The sequence below is a fragment of the Balaenoptera physalus genome, assembly GCF_965194825.1.
Source record: "Balaenoptera physalus genome assembly, chromosome: 1".
Classification (NCBI taxonomy): domain Eukaryota; kingdom Metazoa; phylum Chordata; class Mammalia; order Artiodactyla; family Balaenopteridae; genus Balaenoptera; species Balaenoptera physalus.
Window position 1 is genome coordinate 130,946,039 of NC_138882.1, and position 18,975 is coordinate 130,965,013.

The 18,975-nt window shown below is 35.9% G+C and overlaps 1 protein-coding gene across 4 annotated transcripts in view; it reads left to right on the top strand.

Moving 5' to 3' along the window:
- The window catches only part of SLC44A5 (solute carrier family 44 member 5), a 361,866-nt gene that overhangs the window by 312,648 nt on the left and 30,243 nt on the right, over nt 1-18,975 (top strand). For all 4 annotated transcript variants that reach the window (XM_082419856.1, XM_082419857.1, XM_082419855.1 and 1 more), the window contains 7 exons: nt 729-812; nt 3,709-3,821; nt 11,669-11,800; nt 15,327-15,426; nt 17,451-17,543; nt 18,105-18,192; nt 18,696-18,958. In XM_082419856.1, coding sequence (XP_082275982.1) covers nt 729-812; nt 3,709-3,821; nt 11,669-11,800; nt 15,327-15,426; nt 17,451-17,543; nt 18,105-18,192; nt 18,696-18,958 — 873 coding nt within the window. The remainder of the gene's footprint in view (nt 1-728; nt 813-3,708; nt 3,822-11,668; nt 11,801-15,326; nt 15,427-17,450; nt 17,544-18,104; nt 18,193-18,695; nt 18,959-18,975) is intronic.

An 18,975-nucleotide genomic window follows, 5' to 3' on the forward strand; every position in this document is an offset into this window, starting at 1 on the left:
AATTTCACAAATACAAAGCTATGTGAAAGAAATCATAAAGTAATAGTACAATTCCATTGATGAAAAATTTTGAAGTAAGCACAACTAAATTAAATTACCCTATGATGCATATATAAATGGTACAACTAAAAAGAAAACTAGGAAATTATTATCACAAAAGTCAGGATTACGGTTAACTTTAGGGGAAGGGGGAGGTGTTGTAATTGGGGCACATGGGGGAAAGGAATGACTACGCTGTAGTTACTAAGTATGTTCACTTTGATAATTCATCAAACTGGATGCTAACGATTGGTGCACTTTTCTGTATGTGCCTCTTTGTGCCTTCCTGCTACAGAGCTGTCAGAAGATTAAGAAGGGGAATTAAATATCATATTCATTCTTGGCTCTATGGATTTTATAAGTTAAAAGCTGATCTTACCATCTAAATTCATGTCTTATAGTGAGGCTCCTGCAACACTGAGGGTGTGTTGCATGTGTTGGAGAGGGGTCTGATTATCGCTCTTGGAAGCCATGTTCCGTCTGCGTGCAGCTATAGCTGGCTACCTTTGCAGGTTTACCAAAGTGGCACCTCATGTATTGTTGTGGCTAGGAAATGAGTCACTAGTGATAAATGGTTTCTAAAAATATGCTTAGAACTGCAGCTTCCAAATCCCTTTTATCATAACAAGAACATTTCTGTTTAGTGGTAGTCAAAAAATAATTGATTTTTTTTCCTTCTTTGAATTCAGTGGTATCAATAAAGTCCTTGATGCAAGGGCAATTGGAGTGAAAGTGTTTGAAGACTATGCAACAACGTGGTATTGGATTCTCATGTAAGTGAAAGCTTAGGTGTTTCTTCTCCAGCCCCATTCTGATTTTATCTTTGTAGAATTTCTTTCTTCAAATTCCCCATTCATAGTCATGAATAAAAGGTTGACTTGGATTTCAGTTCCTGCCACTTTCTTTTTCAGACAGAGTGAAGATGAGGCAAAGATATTTGGAAATCTGCCCATTGGTAGCAGAAAGTTATAAGAATGTAAATTTAATTTTATTAAATCACTAGTAAAAGTCCTCTTATAAACATATACTTCAAGTCACGCGGGGCCATATCTGTGGTATGTTTGCTTTTCATCACACGTTACAGTGGATGCAGTGTTATTTCTCTGGTACTCATTTGTCCTCCCCTTGACCTCCAAAGGATCATTCTTATTTTTTAACACAGCCCTTCCACATAATGTTTCTTATCATTATCATCAAAGTCACTGTACTTAAGAGAAGCTGAAAAAAGACATTTGAAGGGAGGAGGAGATTTTAAATTTCCAGACATAAGATTTGCATTTCTGAAACAAAAGGAAAATGTAGTCACTCTTCTGGAGCAGGTACATGTTTTGATATGCCTAAGGCTGTCATTACTATCTGGCTCTTGTGTCACCTTCTTGTACCCTAAGTACCCTAAAAGCATCTATGATTCCCTGGTGATCAAAGAATAAAGTGAAAACTTCTTGAGATACTTACAAAGCCCCTTACAATCTGGCCCAACTTAGTTTCCCAGATTTATCTCCATCCATGTTTCTGGATTAACCCTATATTCTAAACACATCAAATAGCATGCCCGTCCCTGGACTGTCAAACCCCCATGTTTTTGCACATTCTGTTCTCTTTCCTAGCATATCCTTCCTTGTGTCCTGGGCAACCCCATCTCATTATTTAAAATCAGCTTTTGTGTCATCTATGATGTCTTTCTTGACTTCCCCAGCTATAGTAAATTACTTGCCCCTCTGTGTTCCTCATAGTCATTGTGTGTGTGTGTGTGTGTGTGTGTGTACGTGTGTACATACCTATATATAAACACACATACCTGTCTTCCATATAGCACCACCGTCTTGTGTTTTATTTACCTGACTCTTTCCCTCTGATAAACTATGAACTCTTTACCATGGTAACTATGTCTAACTCATCTTTATTTTCCTAACTCCTGGTATGGTTCTTGGACCATAGAGATGCATAGAAAATGTGGAACAGTTATAAAAATACTAGGGGAACAAGATAGATATATTTAACTATAAGGTGCTTAATAAAGTCAAAATTGCACTGTGTGTAAAATACTAGTGAATAGTTTTTGAAGCTATGAAACTAGATAATTTTATCAGATTTTACTCATTTTGATGCTTTGTCTTACACAATTACAGTAATTATTTTCAGTGTGTAGTTCAGGATATATCTCCATAGCAGAGATTGTAGTCTATACTTGACAGGAAACTGGTGCCCCTATTGTCAGACCCAAATATCACTAGATAATTTTTATGGTTTTCCTTTGTTTTGGCTTTCCCACTCTTACCTGAAAAAAGTGTAAATTATGATAGATTCTCCTGCCCTCCTGACTCCCAACACACACACTGAAATACTCTCTACCCAGGGACTAAACACCTAGAACTGCTAGAACATAAACTAAACCTCCCTTTATTTTCAACTCTTCTGTTCTTATCTATTTTATACATATAAAGCCAAAGACTGACATGCTGGGACTTAGTTTATTCAGTTAGAATTTTTATGTGGGAATTAAAAACACAGAACACTAAAGAGCTATATTTCTTTTCTTCCCCCACCCCGACCTTTTTTAATAACCCCCTTGGACTATGCCACAGAATAATTCTTCAACTATGTTGAATATTTCAGCATTAAAGTATCTGTGATTTTTTAAAGGGAATGGCTTCTGAAGTTAAAAGCACAGGCTCTGCAAGACTGTGAGCTGAGGGGGTACTCTGGTACATGCTGTCATCTATCCAGTGACAGTATTATTAATATTTTCTTTTTAAAGATAATATTTGAAGACAATAAACTCAGTAAATGTGCCAGGCTCTGTCTGTTTGGAAACTTGCAGATATCACCAGTGGTGTCAGTTCTTAATAGAAGCATCAGCCAAATTTCCAATCTTAGTGAGTTCTCTTTGATGAAATTACCTAGAAGAATCCAATATGACTTTAACCTGGATATATGGCGGGGGTGAAGAAGTACCTCTAGTAGCTCAATCAAACCCCAGTAAGAAATTAAAACAGAAGGAAAATATTCATGCTGTTGATTGGTTGATAAAGTTGCATGGCCCAGGAGACACAGGAGCCTTATCACGGCTCCAAATAATGGCCCACAGATCACTGGGAACCTGAAATAAATGTCTAGTGAGGTTAGACATCACAAACGATTAGAGATAATTAGACAAGAATGATAATGACTGCAAAATCATGGATTCAGGAACTGTGTGGGGCAGTTATTTTGCTTGTCTTTCTGCCCTAAGATTGTTCCCTTACCGCTAGAGTGTTACATTACATAAGGTTTTCATTAGTCACCAGGTAGATAGAACAAGAACAGCACAATTTCCTCATGGATATGCTTTATCCATGCTTTTTATACTTGGTGGGTAAGTGTGAAGGAAAAAAATAGGACTGTGGCAGATAGGAACTGTGGTTTTTCCTGGAACAACTATTGATACTGAACTTCAGTTTACCTAGGCACAAAATTGATTCATGTGTAAAGTCCCTGATGGTCCTACTCTTTCACATGAAAATCTTAACAGCAAAAATTATTTATACTTTTTAACATTATAAATGTTTCTATAGCCAGGTAAAATAATCAAGAATCATTTTGAATAGAAAAAAGTGTTGTCTTGCTGTGCTCATTCTGCTATGTTTAGCACACTGGCCCACTGTGTTTGCTGTGCATTTTTTCCTCCAGTGGCCTGACTATTGCCATGCTCCTCAGTTGGATGTTTGTGATACTCCTGCGGTTCACGGCTGGCTTCCTCTTCTGGCTCTTCACCTTTGGTGTGATTGGGATTATAGCTTATGGTAGGTATCACCCTCTTAAAATCACCAAATATCAAAATAATCTTTTTCTTTTCAGTCCCCATTATCAATCACCAGAAAGCATTTTCCTTGCAGTGAGTTTAATTATTCCCCTCCAAAAGTTGTTAAATTGAGAAAAATTATTTAATTTTGCATATATTGTCTCTATTATTTCTTCTTTATCTTGGAAAAAAAAAAGTGCTATCAGAAAGTTCTACTCTTTTTCTCTACCAGCCTTTGGTCTCATGCCTCATGGGTATTAAGAAGGAGGTGAAAAGAATCCCTTTTAAGTTAATGAAAAATATTTCAGACAATTTCTTTGAACCCTTTAACTTTTCTATCTGATCAAAGGCCAGGTCTGCCTTTGTGAAGGCAGAAGTGTGATTGATCTGTTTTCCTCTTTCAACTTGAACTTTTAATCCAGGTACTGTCACACATTTTAATAATTGGCCAGTACTCCATAATGAGGCATCACCGTCTAGAGGCAAGTATTCTGAATCACACATTGGATGGAGAGTTACTTTATTTCAAGGTTGAACTCTAATTATTAACTCAATCCTGCCAAATGCAGTACAGGTAAAATGCAAACACTAAAAAAGGAATTAAAGTCTCTCCTAACGAACAGTATAGCACTTATGGCAGCTTCTTCTCAGTCTTCTAATAAATGTATGGGCCAATATATGAATGTTTGAGAGGTTTCTATCCAAAAGAATGATTTCTGCTACAACACCATTTAGATTGACAATGAGATTTTATGGTCACAGATACCAAAAATAACAATTTCCTATTTTTGTCACTCAAAGAAGAAGAGCTTTAAACATGTCAGTATTAGAAACCAGCAGAATCCGCAAAATCTGTAGCTACCTTGGGTTCCAATCCCAGCTCCATAATGTAACTGGGAGATTTTGGAAAATTTTATTGATTATAAGCCTCAGTTTCCTTATCCATAACATCAGCACAATAATGGTATCTCCATCTCACAAGACTGTGAGTGTAAAATGAGACAATGAATATAAAGATCTTAGAACAGTCCCTGGAATACAGCAAACACTCAGTATGTCTTGGGGTATTGTTATTATCCTGCTCGTTATCCTCATTAAGTTTCTAGACAATTGTTCACGTCTTTCCAGGTATTATTCCTTATCTGCTCCTCCTGTGCAGCTGCCCGTGAAGAGGTGGGTCAGTCTGGTAGAGGAATGCAAGAATTGCTGTCCTCTAATCTGAAACTCCCAAGAAAGCTTTTTGTCTAAAAGTCGTTTTTTGTTTTCCTCCTTGGAGCTCAAAATATCCCCTTTCCTTTGCCATCTTAGAGGTTGAGCATGTGAACAATTCTCATTGACTAGAACAAATTAAGAGATATATAGGGGAGGCCATATAACACCATGGTTACAAATATGTATTTGGAGTTTGTAAAAGGCACAGTTCTAGAATCATCACATATTAATTGTGTGATTCTCTGCAAGTACATAGTGTCTCTAATTCATAGTTTCCTCAACTGTATAATAGGAATCTGTGAGTGTTAATAAATAATGTATATAAAGTACTTAGAGAGCTGTCTAACACATAGTAATTGTTCAGTAAATGGTATCTATTATTTTGTTATTATGCAGGAATATTATTGAGGAAAGAGGACTTGAAGCCCAGGGAACATACTTTTAAAAACAAACAAACAAACACTAGGACAGGAGTGAGAAAACAATGGAAAAATAAATTGGAAAACACTGCTGAGATTTTCACATCCACCAGTATGGAGGAATTAATAACCTGAAGGGTCCTCTTGCTATGAAATAATGGCATAAAATAGTATTGTATTGTTTTATGTAATGTATTTTTTTGATGAGCTTACCAGAAGTAAAGGAAATCTACCCAAAAGGAAAACCATTTTAAACCCACAAACTAAAATGTGGGGAACTGAGCAGGAAGCACATATGAAATTATGGGCGGACCATACCAGGGCTACAATCAGGACACTTAGAGCCAGCAGAAGAGTAGAGGGTCAGACCTGAAACTCCTGGAGTAGGTCTGGGATCCTGGAAAACTTATAAAGTGACCCCAGTTTGGTAGTACCCTTTTGTTGCCAACAGAAACAAATATAAATCCCCTCTAGATAAAAGCACCTTCAATTCAGATCACCAGGTTTCCACAGATTAAAATGAACAAACTATCAGTTGCAATCAAAGATTGCCAAACATGCAAGGAAATGGTCTTTTGCAAGAAACAAAAGAGGGCTTCCCTGGTGGTGCAGTGGTTAAGAATCTACGACACAGGTTCGAGCCTTGGTCTGGGAAGATCCCACATGCTGCGGAGCAACTAAGCCTGTGCGCCACAACTAGTAAGCCTGTGCTCTAGAGCCCACAAGCCACAACTACTGAAGCCTGTGCGCCTAGAGCCCATGCTCTGCAACAAGAGAAGCCACTGCAATGAGAAGCCCGTGCACCACAACGAAGAGTAGTCCCCGCTCACCACAACTAGAGAAAGCCTGCGCACAGCAATGAAGACCCAACGCAGCCAAAAAACATATATAAGATAAATAAATCCAACGCAGCCAAAAAACATATATAAGATAAATAAATTTATATTAAAAAAAAAACAAAAGAAACTATAAACATCAGATTGAGGCCTCCAAGAATTCAGATATGGATTGATACAGAACATGAGATAATCATGTATAAAATGTTTAAGAATTAAAAATACAATTTAAAAAAAAAGAAATCATCAAAAATATCCAGGCATACATGAAGATGAACCAAATAGAACTTTTCAAAACAAAGCAATACTGTGTTAGATTAAAAATTAAATTGATAAGTTAAATAGTAAAATAGAGAATTAATGAACTGAAAGATGAACCTCTGAAATAATTACTCAGAATACAGCAGAATGTGACAAGAGGACAAAATATGATTGTGTGGTTAAGAGAGATAGAGAATAGATTGAGAAGGGCCTAAAATATATCAACATATTTGAAAGGTATTGGCTGAGAATTTTCTAGAACTGATGAAAGATATAAATTCAAAGATACAGGAAACTCTAATTATACCAAGGAGAGTAAGGAAAGTGACACCCATATCTAGTTGTACTTTCTTTTATTTGTTCAGTCAACAAATATTAGTTGAGCAGCTGCTGTGTAACAGGCACTATTCTAGGCTCTTGAGAAAGAACAGTAAACAAAAAGACAAACGTTCTAACTCTCCTGATACTTATAGCGTAAGCAAATTATCTATTAGAAGGTGATTCTTGCCATGAAAAAAACAAAAAGTAGAATAGATAAAGGGGGATTGAGAGTATCACGGTAGGGCAAGGAGAGCAAATTGCAGTATTAGTAGGGTAGGCCTTTTTGAGAAGAGGTCTGAGAAAACACTTGAAGGAGGCAATGGCGTTAGCCACTGGAGATAAAGGAAAAGTTCCAGACAGTGAGTACAGCTAGCGCAAAGTCCTGAAGGTGGGAGCGTGTTGAAGAAATGGCTAGAATGCTTGTGTGGATGAGTGTACTGAGTAAAGGGGAGAATAGGAGATGAGGTCATAGAATTTATGGAGGGCCAGAGACTTACAGGTTATTGTAAGATCTTGCTTTTTACTCTGAGTGAAATGGGGAGGCAAGGTAGGGTTTTGAGTAGAGAAGGGATATGAAATGATGACAGCTTTAGTCCCTGTGTTGAGAAGAGACCATAGTGAGGCAAGAGAAGAAGCAATGAGATCAGTGAATAGGTTACTGCAGTAATTCATGTGCCAAATGAGGGAAGCTCAGACCAAGGTGGTAGCAATAAGGATGGGCATATAGGTTTTTAATGTAGAACCAACCGAATTTCCTGATGGATTGAATGCAGTTCAAAAGAGAGTGTGAGGAGTCAAGAATAACTTCTAAGGTTTTAATCCAAGCAACTGGAGAGATGGAGTTGACATCAACTGAGATAGGGAAGGTTTGAGTGGAGCGAGGTTCTAAACCTTTTGGTTTAGAAAGGGGATTGATCAGAAGTATAATTTTGAACATGTTGAGTTTGAGATGTTTATTAGGCATTAAAGTGGAGATGTCAAGTAGGCAGTTGAATATACAGTCTGGAGTTAGAAAGAGAGAGTTAGCCTAAAGAAATATAGTTAGGAGTCAGGAGCACTAGAGCCATGAGACTGGCTGAGATTACCCCCCAAAATAGGTATACATAGAGATGTGGACCAAAGACTGAGCTCAGAGGTCCTCCAACATTAATAGGTCAGGGAGAAGAGAAGGGACCAGCAAAGACAACTGAGGAAAAACAGGTTTTTTAAAAAACTAAAAGCAGGTGATGTTATAGAAGCCAAGTTAAAAAGTAGCAACAACAACAAACAACAACAAAAGCGGAGGGAGTGATAAACCATGTCATATGGGGCTGATAGGTCAAGAAAGATGAGAATTGAGAAACTGAGACTAGGCCTTGGATTTAGAAATGTGATGAGATCATTGGTAATCTGATGAGGGCAGTTTTGGTAGAATAATGAGAAAGAAAAGTCTGGTTAGAGTGGATTGAAAGAGGATGGGAGGAGAGGAACTGCAGATAGACAATATAGATGGCTATTTGGGAGAGTTTTATTGCAGTGGGGAGTAATTGGGCAGTGGATTGGGGGAAGAGTGTCAAAAGTAGAATATCTTTTGTTTTATTCTTTAAGATGTGAGAAAGAACAACATGCTTGTATACTGTTCGGAATGACCCATTAGAGAGCAAGAAATTAATGATGTAAAAGAAAGAAATTGTTGTGAAACTTCAGAAGACCAAAGACAAAAGATTTTTTTTTTTTTGGCTGTGTTGGGTCTTCGTTTCTGTGCGAGGTCTTTCTCCAGTTGCGGTGAGCGGGGGCCACTCTTCATTGCGGTGCGCGGGCCTCTTACTGTCGCGGCCTCTCCCGTTGCGGAGCACAGGCTCCAGACGCGCAGGCTCAGTAGTTGTGGCTCATGGGCTTAGTTGCTCTGTGGCATGTGGGATCTTCCCAGACCAGGGCTCGAACCCGTGTCCCCTGCATTGGCAGGCAGATTCTTAACCACTGCGCCACCAAGGAAGCCCAAGACAAAAGATTTTTAAAACAACTGGAGAGAAAAGACAGATCATATACAAAGGAACAATTAGGCTGAAGCAGACTTTTTTTTTTAATTATAAAATTTTTTATTTATTTTTATTTTTGGCTGCATTGAATCTTCGTTGCTGTGTGTGGGCTTTCTCTAGTTGCGTCGAACGCGGGCTACTCTTTATTGTAGTGCGCAGGCTTCTCATTGCGGTGGCTTCTCTTGTTTTGATGCATGGGCTCTAGGTGCGCAGGCTTCAGTAGTTGTGGCACGTGGGCTCAGTAGTTGTGGCTCGCGGGCTTTAGAGCGCAGGCTCAGTAGTTGTGGTGCATGGGCTTAGTTGCTCCGTGGCATGTGGGATCTTCCCAGACCAGGGATCAAACCCGTGTCCCCTTCATTGGCAGGCGGATTCTTAACCACTGTGCCACCAGGGAAGTCCCTGAAGCAGACTTTTTGACAGCAACAAAAGAACTAGAATAATACCTTCAAAGAGCTAAGAAAAAATAACAGTCAACCTACAGCTGTACACCCAGCGAAACTATCTTTCAAGAATAAGAGTAACATAAAGATATTTTAAGATAAGTAAAAACCAGAGTTTACAAATAGACATATACTAAAGGAATGCCTACTTCAAGAAGGAAAATGATTCCACAAAAATATATGAGATGCATGAAAGAATGATGAGCAAAGAAAATGAATTGGTAAATGTATAGGTAGAGCTTAACAACCTTTGTATAAAATAATGATAATATCCAATTTTTTGAGGTCTAACTGTACATAAGTAAAATACAGAGGAATAATCAGCCTGGGGTGATTATTGAGTAATCTAAGTTTCTTGTATTTCCTTGTGTTGACTTTAGACTTGGTTAGTAAGTACACATAGTCAATTTTCAAGGGTAATTTATTCTAAAAACAGAGAAGACATCTCTGAACCAGTAGAGGGGAAAAATAGAATATAAGTAAATGAACAAAAACTGATCAATTTTTAAAGGACAAGAATTGGAAGAAAAGAAGTACAGATACAAAGTGGAACAGGAAAAGCAAAAAGTAAGAAGGTTGAAAAATAAATATAGCAATACATTAAATATAAATTTATTAAGCTCATCATTTAGAATACAGAGATTGTCAGGTCAGATTAAGATATAAATATATAAATTGGAGCTGTGCTATTTACATAAGTTACACAAAACATAAGGAAACTGGAAGTTTCAAAGTGAAGGGATAGATAAAAATATACTAGCAATCATTAACCAAAAGAAAGCTGCAGTAGCCATAATAATATCAGACAAAATAGATTTTGGAATGAAAAGCATTGCTAGGGATATAAAGGATACAATTTACTAAAAAGATATACTAATTCTAAACATGTATGCATCTAAAAATAGCCTCAAAAGTCAGAGAACTATAAGAATCAATAATAAATCAACAAATAATAAATATGGGATATAAATACCCCTTAAGGAGATATTTCAACATATCTTTCTGCTAAAATAAGAGAATAATAAGCACAGGATTCAGAATAATTGTTCTTTGGCAGGGAGAGGCAGTAGGTATGACAGGATGAAAATCTCAGGTAGAAGAAAAATTTTTATTTTGTGTAATTAGAACAAAATTAGCATGATAAAATCTTAAGATGGGTGATGCATTCATATGTGTTTATTTTACTGTATGCTTTAAAACCAACATCTGCATTACATATAATTTTGTATGTATCAAATATTCCATAAAGCATTTTTAAAGGAATTTTTTAAAATTCACAGGGAAAGCAGTGCCTAAAAGGAAGGGATTTATCTTATATTTCTTTGAGAAACAACTGTCCTTTCTAATTTAGTTTTTTGTCTTTCCATGGGCCATACCCTCTCACCTTGTATCTAGGAAAAAAACTGGTTAGTTTACAGTTAGAGGTTTTAAAAGCTATTTTCCTCATTATTGCTAGAACATATCCAACGGACCTAATCCAGGCCCATGGGTCATTAAAATAAATAGGCCTCTTAACTCTGTTTTTTACTCCCACTTTATCTAGACCATGTGAAAAGTCATATACAGTTTGAAACACAGAGTCTTGGGGAAAATACAGTAAGTCCATGTTTGCCTTGCCTGGACACAATCTTTGATAAGAATATGCTTTTAGATAGTTCCATCAAGACATTCCTTCACCATCAAAAAGATTTCACAAGGGCTTTTTTCAACTTAAATAATTTTTAAAATTTGCTTTTTAAATAGATTATATGTTAAAAGATAAAAAGTTTATACAGTGAAAAATTTCCTTCTCATTCTATTCCTTAGTCACCAAGTTTCCTGCCCTGGAAGCAAAAAATATTGTATTTCTATGTATCCTCCCAGAGATACTTTATGTGTGTATAAGAAAATATATATAGTTCTTACTTCTTATATGAATTATAGCATATTTTTATATCATCTTGCACTTTTCTTTTTTCCACTTAACAAAACATCTAGTGATCATTCACTAACACTACACTTTCTCCTCTTTATATGGAAATGCAGTGTTCTACTGTACAAATATACCATAATTTTTTTAACCAGTCGCTATTGATGGACATTAAGGTTGTTTCTAGTTAAAAGGTCATTTAAAGCCAGATGTTGCCACAGTCATCCAGACAAATACTGAAAACATTTATATTGAATACAATAGCACATTTAGACTATTAGATGCACATAAAATATTTAATGTGAAATATGAATCTTGCCTTTGTAAAAATGACCATGCTGATCAATTTCATGTAGATACGTGTTATAAGTGTATAGCTTATAGTTCAGAAAATAACATTTTATATTAGTCTACTTTTCTCTACTTTTCAAGGAATATGGCACTGTTACCGGGAATACAGCAGTCTTCAGGGACAGCCAGATTCTCACTTAACTGTATATCACATCGGGATTCAGACTGATATAAGCATGTACTTTCAACTGAAACAAACATGGTTCGCATTTAGTGAGTAGATTTTAAAAACTTGTTTGTTAAAATTGTAATAACAAGAAAGCATCTTTTTGTGTAAAGGAAAATTTGGGTTGGTATAACTTGTTAAATATACTTATTGCTAATGTCATTAAAGTAAGTGTGTCTATAATAATACTAGCTACAATAAATGGAAAAGTCATTGAGGGGAATTTATTATATAATCTAGGAAAATGTTACTTTACAATGATCTCAAGCTATTTGCCTTCAACTTAAAATGGGTTGGATATAGACGTTTATAGCCATTAATCTGATATCCAAGAAAGGTATTTTAAAAGGAAAAAAATGCTTGAATTTTCAAACTTGTTTTTAAAAATAGAAAAAGGAAAAAGAAAAATAAGAAACAACAAATTTTTCATAGCAGGATTTTTAAACAACTTATTATAGAATTGGAATAATAAGTAACTGAAAAGAAATTTACATTTTAAAATGTTTATTTAGATTCAGTTAGTTAAGGGTAATATTAACAAAATTTTAAAAAGCTAGATGATTTCAGAGATGGCTTTAATCCTATATTTCTAGAATGGTTTTATTATACTATTCCTTGCACTTTACAGAGATTCATGTTATTTATTCAAGGTTTTAAAGATGATTTATAATTACATGGTGCTTTAGAAATATTTCATCTTCATATATTGCTGAAGTTAGAGAGCCAGGGAAGACAAGTTTGAGGATGCCTGGTAAGAAGCCCAGAGGTAGCCTAAGAGGGGGGCAGTATCTTGGAGAGGATCATGATTCCGGCATGGATCCCATCACCGTAAATCTGAAAACTTAATTTTGCCACTTCACCCAAAAGTCATCAGGGACAGGCTCACAACATGCCACCAGAGTGCCTTTTTATTCGTTAAAACTATTAGGGTACTCTCTCTGTGATCAGAATACAGACATATATCCCACCTAGGACAGTGCTTTCCTGGGGTCAAGGCATATGGGGAATAAGATTACTAATGAGAAAGATTTTTAGCAGAGACCCTTGGATAGTCTTGAGAGATGTTTTCTTCAGGCTCATGCCAAGCCTGATGACCTAGCCCTGCTGCACAGAAGCCCCCAACAGATTCCTTTGTCTGCCAAATTCAGTTTTTCTCTGTTCCTTGGATAGTGCTAGATCAAAATGCCAAATTCTTGCTCTTTCGGTTCCCATTTCCAGCCCCCATGCAGCTAATTCCCTTCACATAACACATTATTTTTTCAAATATGTTTCAGAAGAACTTCATTGATAGCCATTTTTTTTTTAGCTATAAAAATCAGGCGTCTTAGAACTTACATCCTCATTACTTTTTCTGAATTTGAGTGATTCCATATCTCCTCAGCAGTCCACTTACTGTTATCTGTCATTTCTAAAGATGACAAATCTCATCCATTATGTATTGAAACCTCTAGTTTTACTCTCAGATGGATCTTAGTTACAGGTTCTATGGTCATCCCGCTGCTGTCTCTTAAGGACCTTCCACACAAAAATCATTGAGATGATCAGAATCTGCCATTGGAAAAGCTGAGAGGTACTTTGAGGGAAAAACAGAGCTTGCTTTTATTTTCAAGTCTAGCAATACTTATCTTTCCTCAAATGAGTGTTAGCTTTCACAACGCATTTAGCAGACATTAATTGATTACTTGCTCTGTGTTTGATGAAATCCTAGGCACCAGAGACAAGGGTGTACGTATGAAATTATACTAATTGACAGAAACACTAAAAATATGCAGTTATACATGCAAAAATTATAATTTTTATGAGTCTGGGATTGTGTTAGGAGATGGTTCTATTCTCATTTCTATTAATTATCCCAGCCTCCTTGGTAAAGTTAGATTTATACCAGCTTCTCTATAGGGGCTTAAAAATATGTTTCTATTGTTTGCTCTTGCTCAAACAAAAGGAGGGAATATAATATATAAATTCAAAAGACAGTTAAATTTCTCTAATATAACCATCTAAAATATGTAATTTTGTAAAGGTACAAATTTAATATGCAATATTCTTTTTCAATGCAATATCAGAACATAAAGTGACTGATATATTTCATATTCTTAAGTTTGTCCAAAGAAGATAATGATTTTAGGTTAATATGGCTATACTCCACAATTTTGGACTCAGTTTAGTTTTAAGAGAATCACATTTGCATAAAAACATAAATACATCGTTTAACTAAAAGAAGATGTAGTAGCGAGATGATACGTTACTAAGATCCTCCCACATCTCTGGGTTAACTGATCTCTACTTACTTGGAGATACTAACTGAAGTGTGATTTATCATCCAAATCTCAGTGTTATAACAATAGAATTAAATAATGAGTGCCCTATCACTGGAAGTGTTCAGACATGAGCGGAATAACTATCTAGCAAGAATGTTAGAACGGATTCTTTCATGGGTAGGAATTTAATTTAACTTTCCATTAAGTTTCTTTTATAATTTCAGATTTTGTTATTAGCAGTACTATATTTCCTTAATTTAGGATCCACACCTTTTCACTTTTTAACATCTCTGAGGTCAGGATGCATTTTATAATCAATGAATAGACATTTAATAAAGGATTTCTTTACTTTTCCTAAAAGGATATTACTAAATTGAAAGCATGTCTTAGAATTGAGGAAATATAGTAATTAGGACTGTTTGGCTTTAAGTAAAAAGAAACAAAGGAACAAGCTGGAGGCAAGGCAGGGGTATTTATTCTAAGAATACAGAAGTGTCTCACCAAACTCAAAGTAGCAGAAAAGCAGCTGGACTTTCAGGTGTATGTGGATCCAGAAAACAAAAGTCCAAAAAGGAGCCAAGATTTCCTCCACTTGCTCTCTTTCTTTACACACATACATTTTATTCTTTCTTTGCAGGTTCACTTACTTCACATAAAGATGGGTTTTACGCAGTTTATTAAATGTGTATAACTCTTAGTTCAAGAGGTTTATAAACTTCAATTCAAAACTGAACTAGATTCCCTTAATTCTAATTCTGAGACTTTTATGACACAACTTGGGTTGGGTTTACACTCTGATTTCATCAACGGCAGCCGTGATAGGTGGAGTGTGAAACTTAAAATGTGGCATCTCAGAACCCACTCCGTCCATCAGCAAGATCAATTAATTAAGAGGCATTGTGAGTGGGGAGGCAGCCCAGAATTTTTCTTCTGTAATGATTCTCTTACTCAAAGGAGTGAAAGTGAAAACATCTAAAACAGAGTTGCCTAAAGCAGCCCTTCCTTCCTTCCATGCCTATTTTCTCATTTCTACCAATGGTGTGAAATGTTTCCATAGATAAAATGAAGCCTGTCCAACTGGGTTGTTTAAACTCTAGCTAAAAGTTTTAATCTAGATTTTTTTTTAGCGTTTCTGGGAGGTTTTGAAAGCGAATTTCTAAAACTGGCATTTTTGGAGAGGTAGCACTGCTTAAATTATGAAGTGTCAGAATTGGCAGAAATAATCATGAAGATCAGTCCTAACTTTTGCAGAGAAAGTTTGCTTTTTGGATTGATTTGCATCGCACACTATTTTTTTTTTTTTCCCTGTTTAAAGTGATAATACTCTGCATCCTTGAAGTGTTCATCATCCTCACGCTGATCTTCCTCAGGGACCGAATCCGCATCTCCATTGCCCTGCTGAAGGAGGGGAGCAAGTAAGGCCTTAATGGAGAAACTCATATACTGTATATCAATCAGTCATATTGGTCACTGCTTATTTGTAGATGCCCCAGACTATTTTCCCTTTAAGATGGCTTGTTAAATCTGCTTTCCATTCAAGAAGACTTGTTCAAGTTCAGACTCTGCCACATATTAAAAACTTCATGCTAACAAATCTTTCAAAATCCCCAAACCTCAATTATCATAGGGTAAAATAAAGCTAAAACCCGTGTATTCTATGCACTAGCACTTTTTTTTTTTTAACACCAAATATATGTTAGGAGGATAACTTATGTGAAAGTAAGTGAGAAAGTGCTATATAAAAGTTAGTTATGTTATATTATTCCCATACTGAGTCATATGTTAATATTAATGGTTGAGATCATTTGCAGAACTTTAAATCACCATAACTCTATAAAGTCAATTATGTGCTCTTGCTAGTTTTGTATAAGTAACAAAATTTGCCAGTAGACAGAATAATTGGTCCTAGCACTACCAGACTATACGTTTTGTATCTACAGCTCTCAATTCAGGAACATTTTATACCCAGAGCCATTTGTATTGTAAAATGCTACAGAATAAACACAATTTTTCATAAAATTCATGTTGTGAGGTAATAACACCTACAGTTTCTAAACTATTCCAAAAGGTCACTTGAGGATAATACTTAAAACTTTTGAATAATGCATGGAAACAGCAAGGAAAGGGTTACTACAAAGTAACATGTTCTCTGTTTAGAACGATGGAAACTGAGGTGTTAATGACCAAGGACAAAATTATTTTAAATAGTCTTTAAGGATTGTTTTAACAAAATCATCATCTATAATAATAATAGTGCCACCTAAAGCCAGTGTTTGAAATAGTTAACAAGCAGTTTGTTAAATTAAACTCTCTCCTTCCCACAGTAACTGAAGCCCTATCATTAGCCACTGAAAACTACTGATTTGCTGGGTTATTTCTTAAATAATATGATATTGTACAATTCATTTATCCCACTGCTATGCCTCTAAATGTGTGTGTGTGTATGTTAAAGGGCAATTACTACTGTGACTGGTTAATAATTTTTTTCAAGGGAAAATAAGAGCTGGAATAAATGGGCTTGAGAATACAGGGTAAACATAGGGATGCCCAATAATTCACTCAACAGCAGTGTCTGGGGAAAAGAGAGAATAGCATAGCCCAAATAGTGAGGTGGAGAAGGTAACAAATACAAAAATGAATCTAAAATGTGTCAATGCATTAGGAGTGGAAATAGTTCCATCATAGTTCTCAGTGGCTATATCAAACAGCATAGGGTTAATTCAGTATCATATGCTGAAAAGATTATAGGGCAACTAGGATATGAATATTTTAGAAACCATATCTTAGGAGGAAATATCAAAAGAATTACTACCCTGGAGAATAAAAGAATAATGAGTTACTTGAAGGGTTGCTGTATGGAAAAGGTGGTCATTTCTTCTCCAGAAGGTAGTGGATGTGAATTACAAGCAGGCAGATAAGGAAGAACTTTCTAATAGTTTGGTTGTTAAGAAAATAGAATAAGCTGTGTCATATAAAAGTAAGTTCCTTTCACTCAATGAGATCACCAGAGACTAATGAACATGTTTTGAAGATAGTTCGGAAGGGATGCTTAAATTAGGGATGGATTCTCACATTTGATCAGATGATCTTCAAGGTCCTCTCTAATTTTAAAAGTCTAAGGAAAAGGGAGAAATACCATGATTATAATGCATCAAATATTTATGCGTCAGATAGAAATAACCAAAGAGGAAGAAGGTTTGGGGAACTTTTGGCAGGAATCAAACATGAGCATTGGAAGAATGCCTCTAACTTGCTAAACATGAATAAATAAAATTTTAAAACCAACTAAGTATACACCAGCAAAAAAGAGCTGATGGTTATTACCACTGTTCTTAGAATGAATTCAGTCAAAGGCTTATTTCTAGTTCTAACAGATAAAATTTTAATTGAGAAATTATAACTGGATCATTTTCAGTTTCAACTATTTGTTTTATTTTAGAGCCATTGGATACATCCCTACTACCTTAATTTATCCAGTTTTAACTTTCATTTTCCTCTCAATCTGCATTTCCTACTGGGCTGTGATAGCAGTGTATCCTTCGGTAATTGACCCCTTCAAACCTCAGGTACACACTACTATTCAGGAGCTAGGAGTTTGTGTCTGTTTCCATCCAGGAAAGACTAGGAACATCCTAAAGATATAATTGAGATGATGATGATGATGATGATGATGATGATGATGACGATGATGATGATGATGATGATGATGATGATGGTGATGATGATGATGATGATGATGATGATGATGATGGAGATTATGATTGCTAAGCTCTAAAAATGTTTCAGTGTACCAATTGAATTTCCCCTCAGATAGGTCACATGGTACATTTTGTTTTATTTTGTCTTCACATGTGGTACTCCTCCTTTGCAATACGTAAAAAAAATCTCTTTTTATATTTCACTGTTTTTAAGGGGCCACTCAGTGCAGCTGACCCACGTTATATTACTCTGGGTCTGAAAATGAATGAATTATTAAAAGATTAGTTTTTTGAAATTAATCTTTCAGTGGACTTTCGAGTTATTTGCATTACTTTCTTGTCCATTTACTTTCAATCTACCAGCAAATAATTTATCCTTAATAGAGTTCACTCAGTTACTTGGCTACATCAGGGGTACCTATATACAAAGTCACAGCCCCAGAGGGGCAATGTAAACATGAAAATAAAACCTGTAATCCAGAGGTAAGTAAAAGAAACTCTTTTATTTATTTCAATACAGAACTCTACTGTATTTCATCTAGCAGTAGTGGTAGGAATCATCCTGAAATAGAGACCATGTGCATTGATGAGGATCACTGTAGAGAAGGGGAGGGTGGGTCAGGTGTTAGCAGGAGAGCACTGAAAACGGTAGGCAGAATATAGAGAAAGCACTGCTATTTCCTGAGCTCACTTGTCCTGTCATACACCTAAGAAGCAGGCACAGTCAACAACAACACTAATAAATGTGAAATTATAGTGGAGGCAGACTGATGAACATACGATGGAAAAATGAGGTACTTTCCAGAGCTCATTAAAGAATTGTATAAAGTGATGTTATAGAAAATAGAAATAACAGCAGAAGCTAATAGGAACAAAGGAAGATATGCAATTGGGGGCCACACAAGAGAAGGCAAGGAAGGTATTATCTTGGAATAGCACTTAATATTATATTATTTGTGTTTTGTTTTTTTTTTTCCTGAGTGCAGATTTTTAATACAACTGAAATTGCCAAAGCTTGCCCTGGGGCTCAGTGTCATTTTGCTTTCTATGGTGGAAAGAGCCTGTACCATCAATATATCACTACCTTCCAGATATTCAATCTATTTATCTTTCTCTGGCTTATAAATTTTGTCATTGCATTGGGTCAGTGTGCCCTTGCTGGTGCCTTTGCTTCTTATTACTGGGCCTTGAAAAAACCTGATGACATCCCACCATATCCACTTTTTACTGCATTTGGACGAGCCATAAGGTAAGTTTCACACTGAA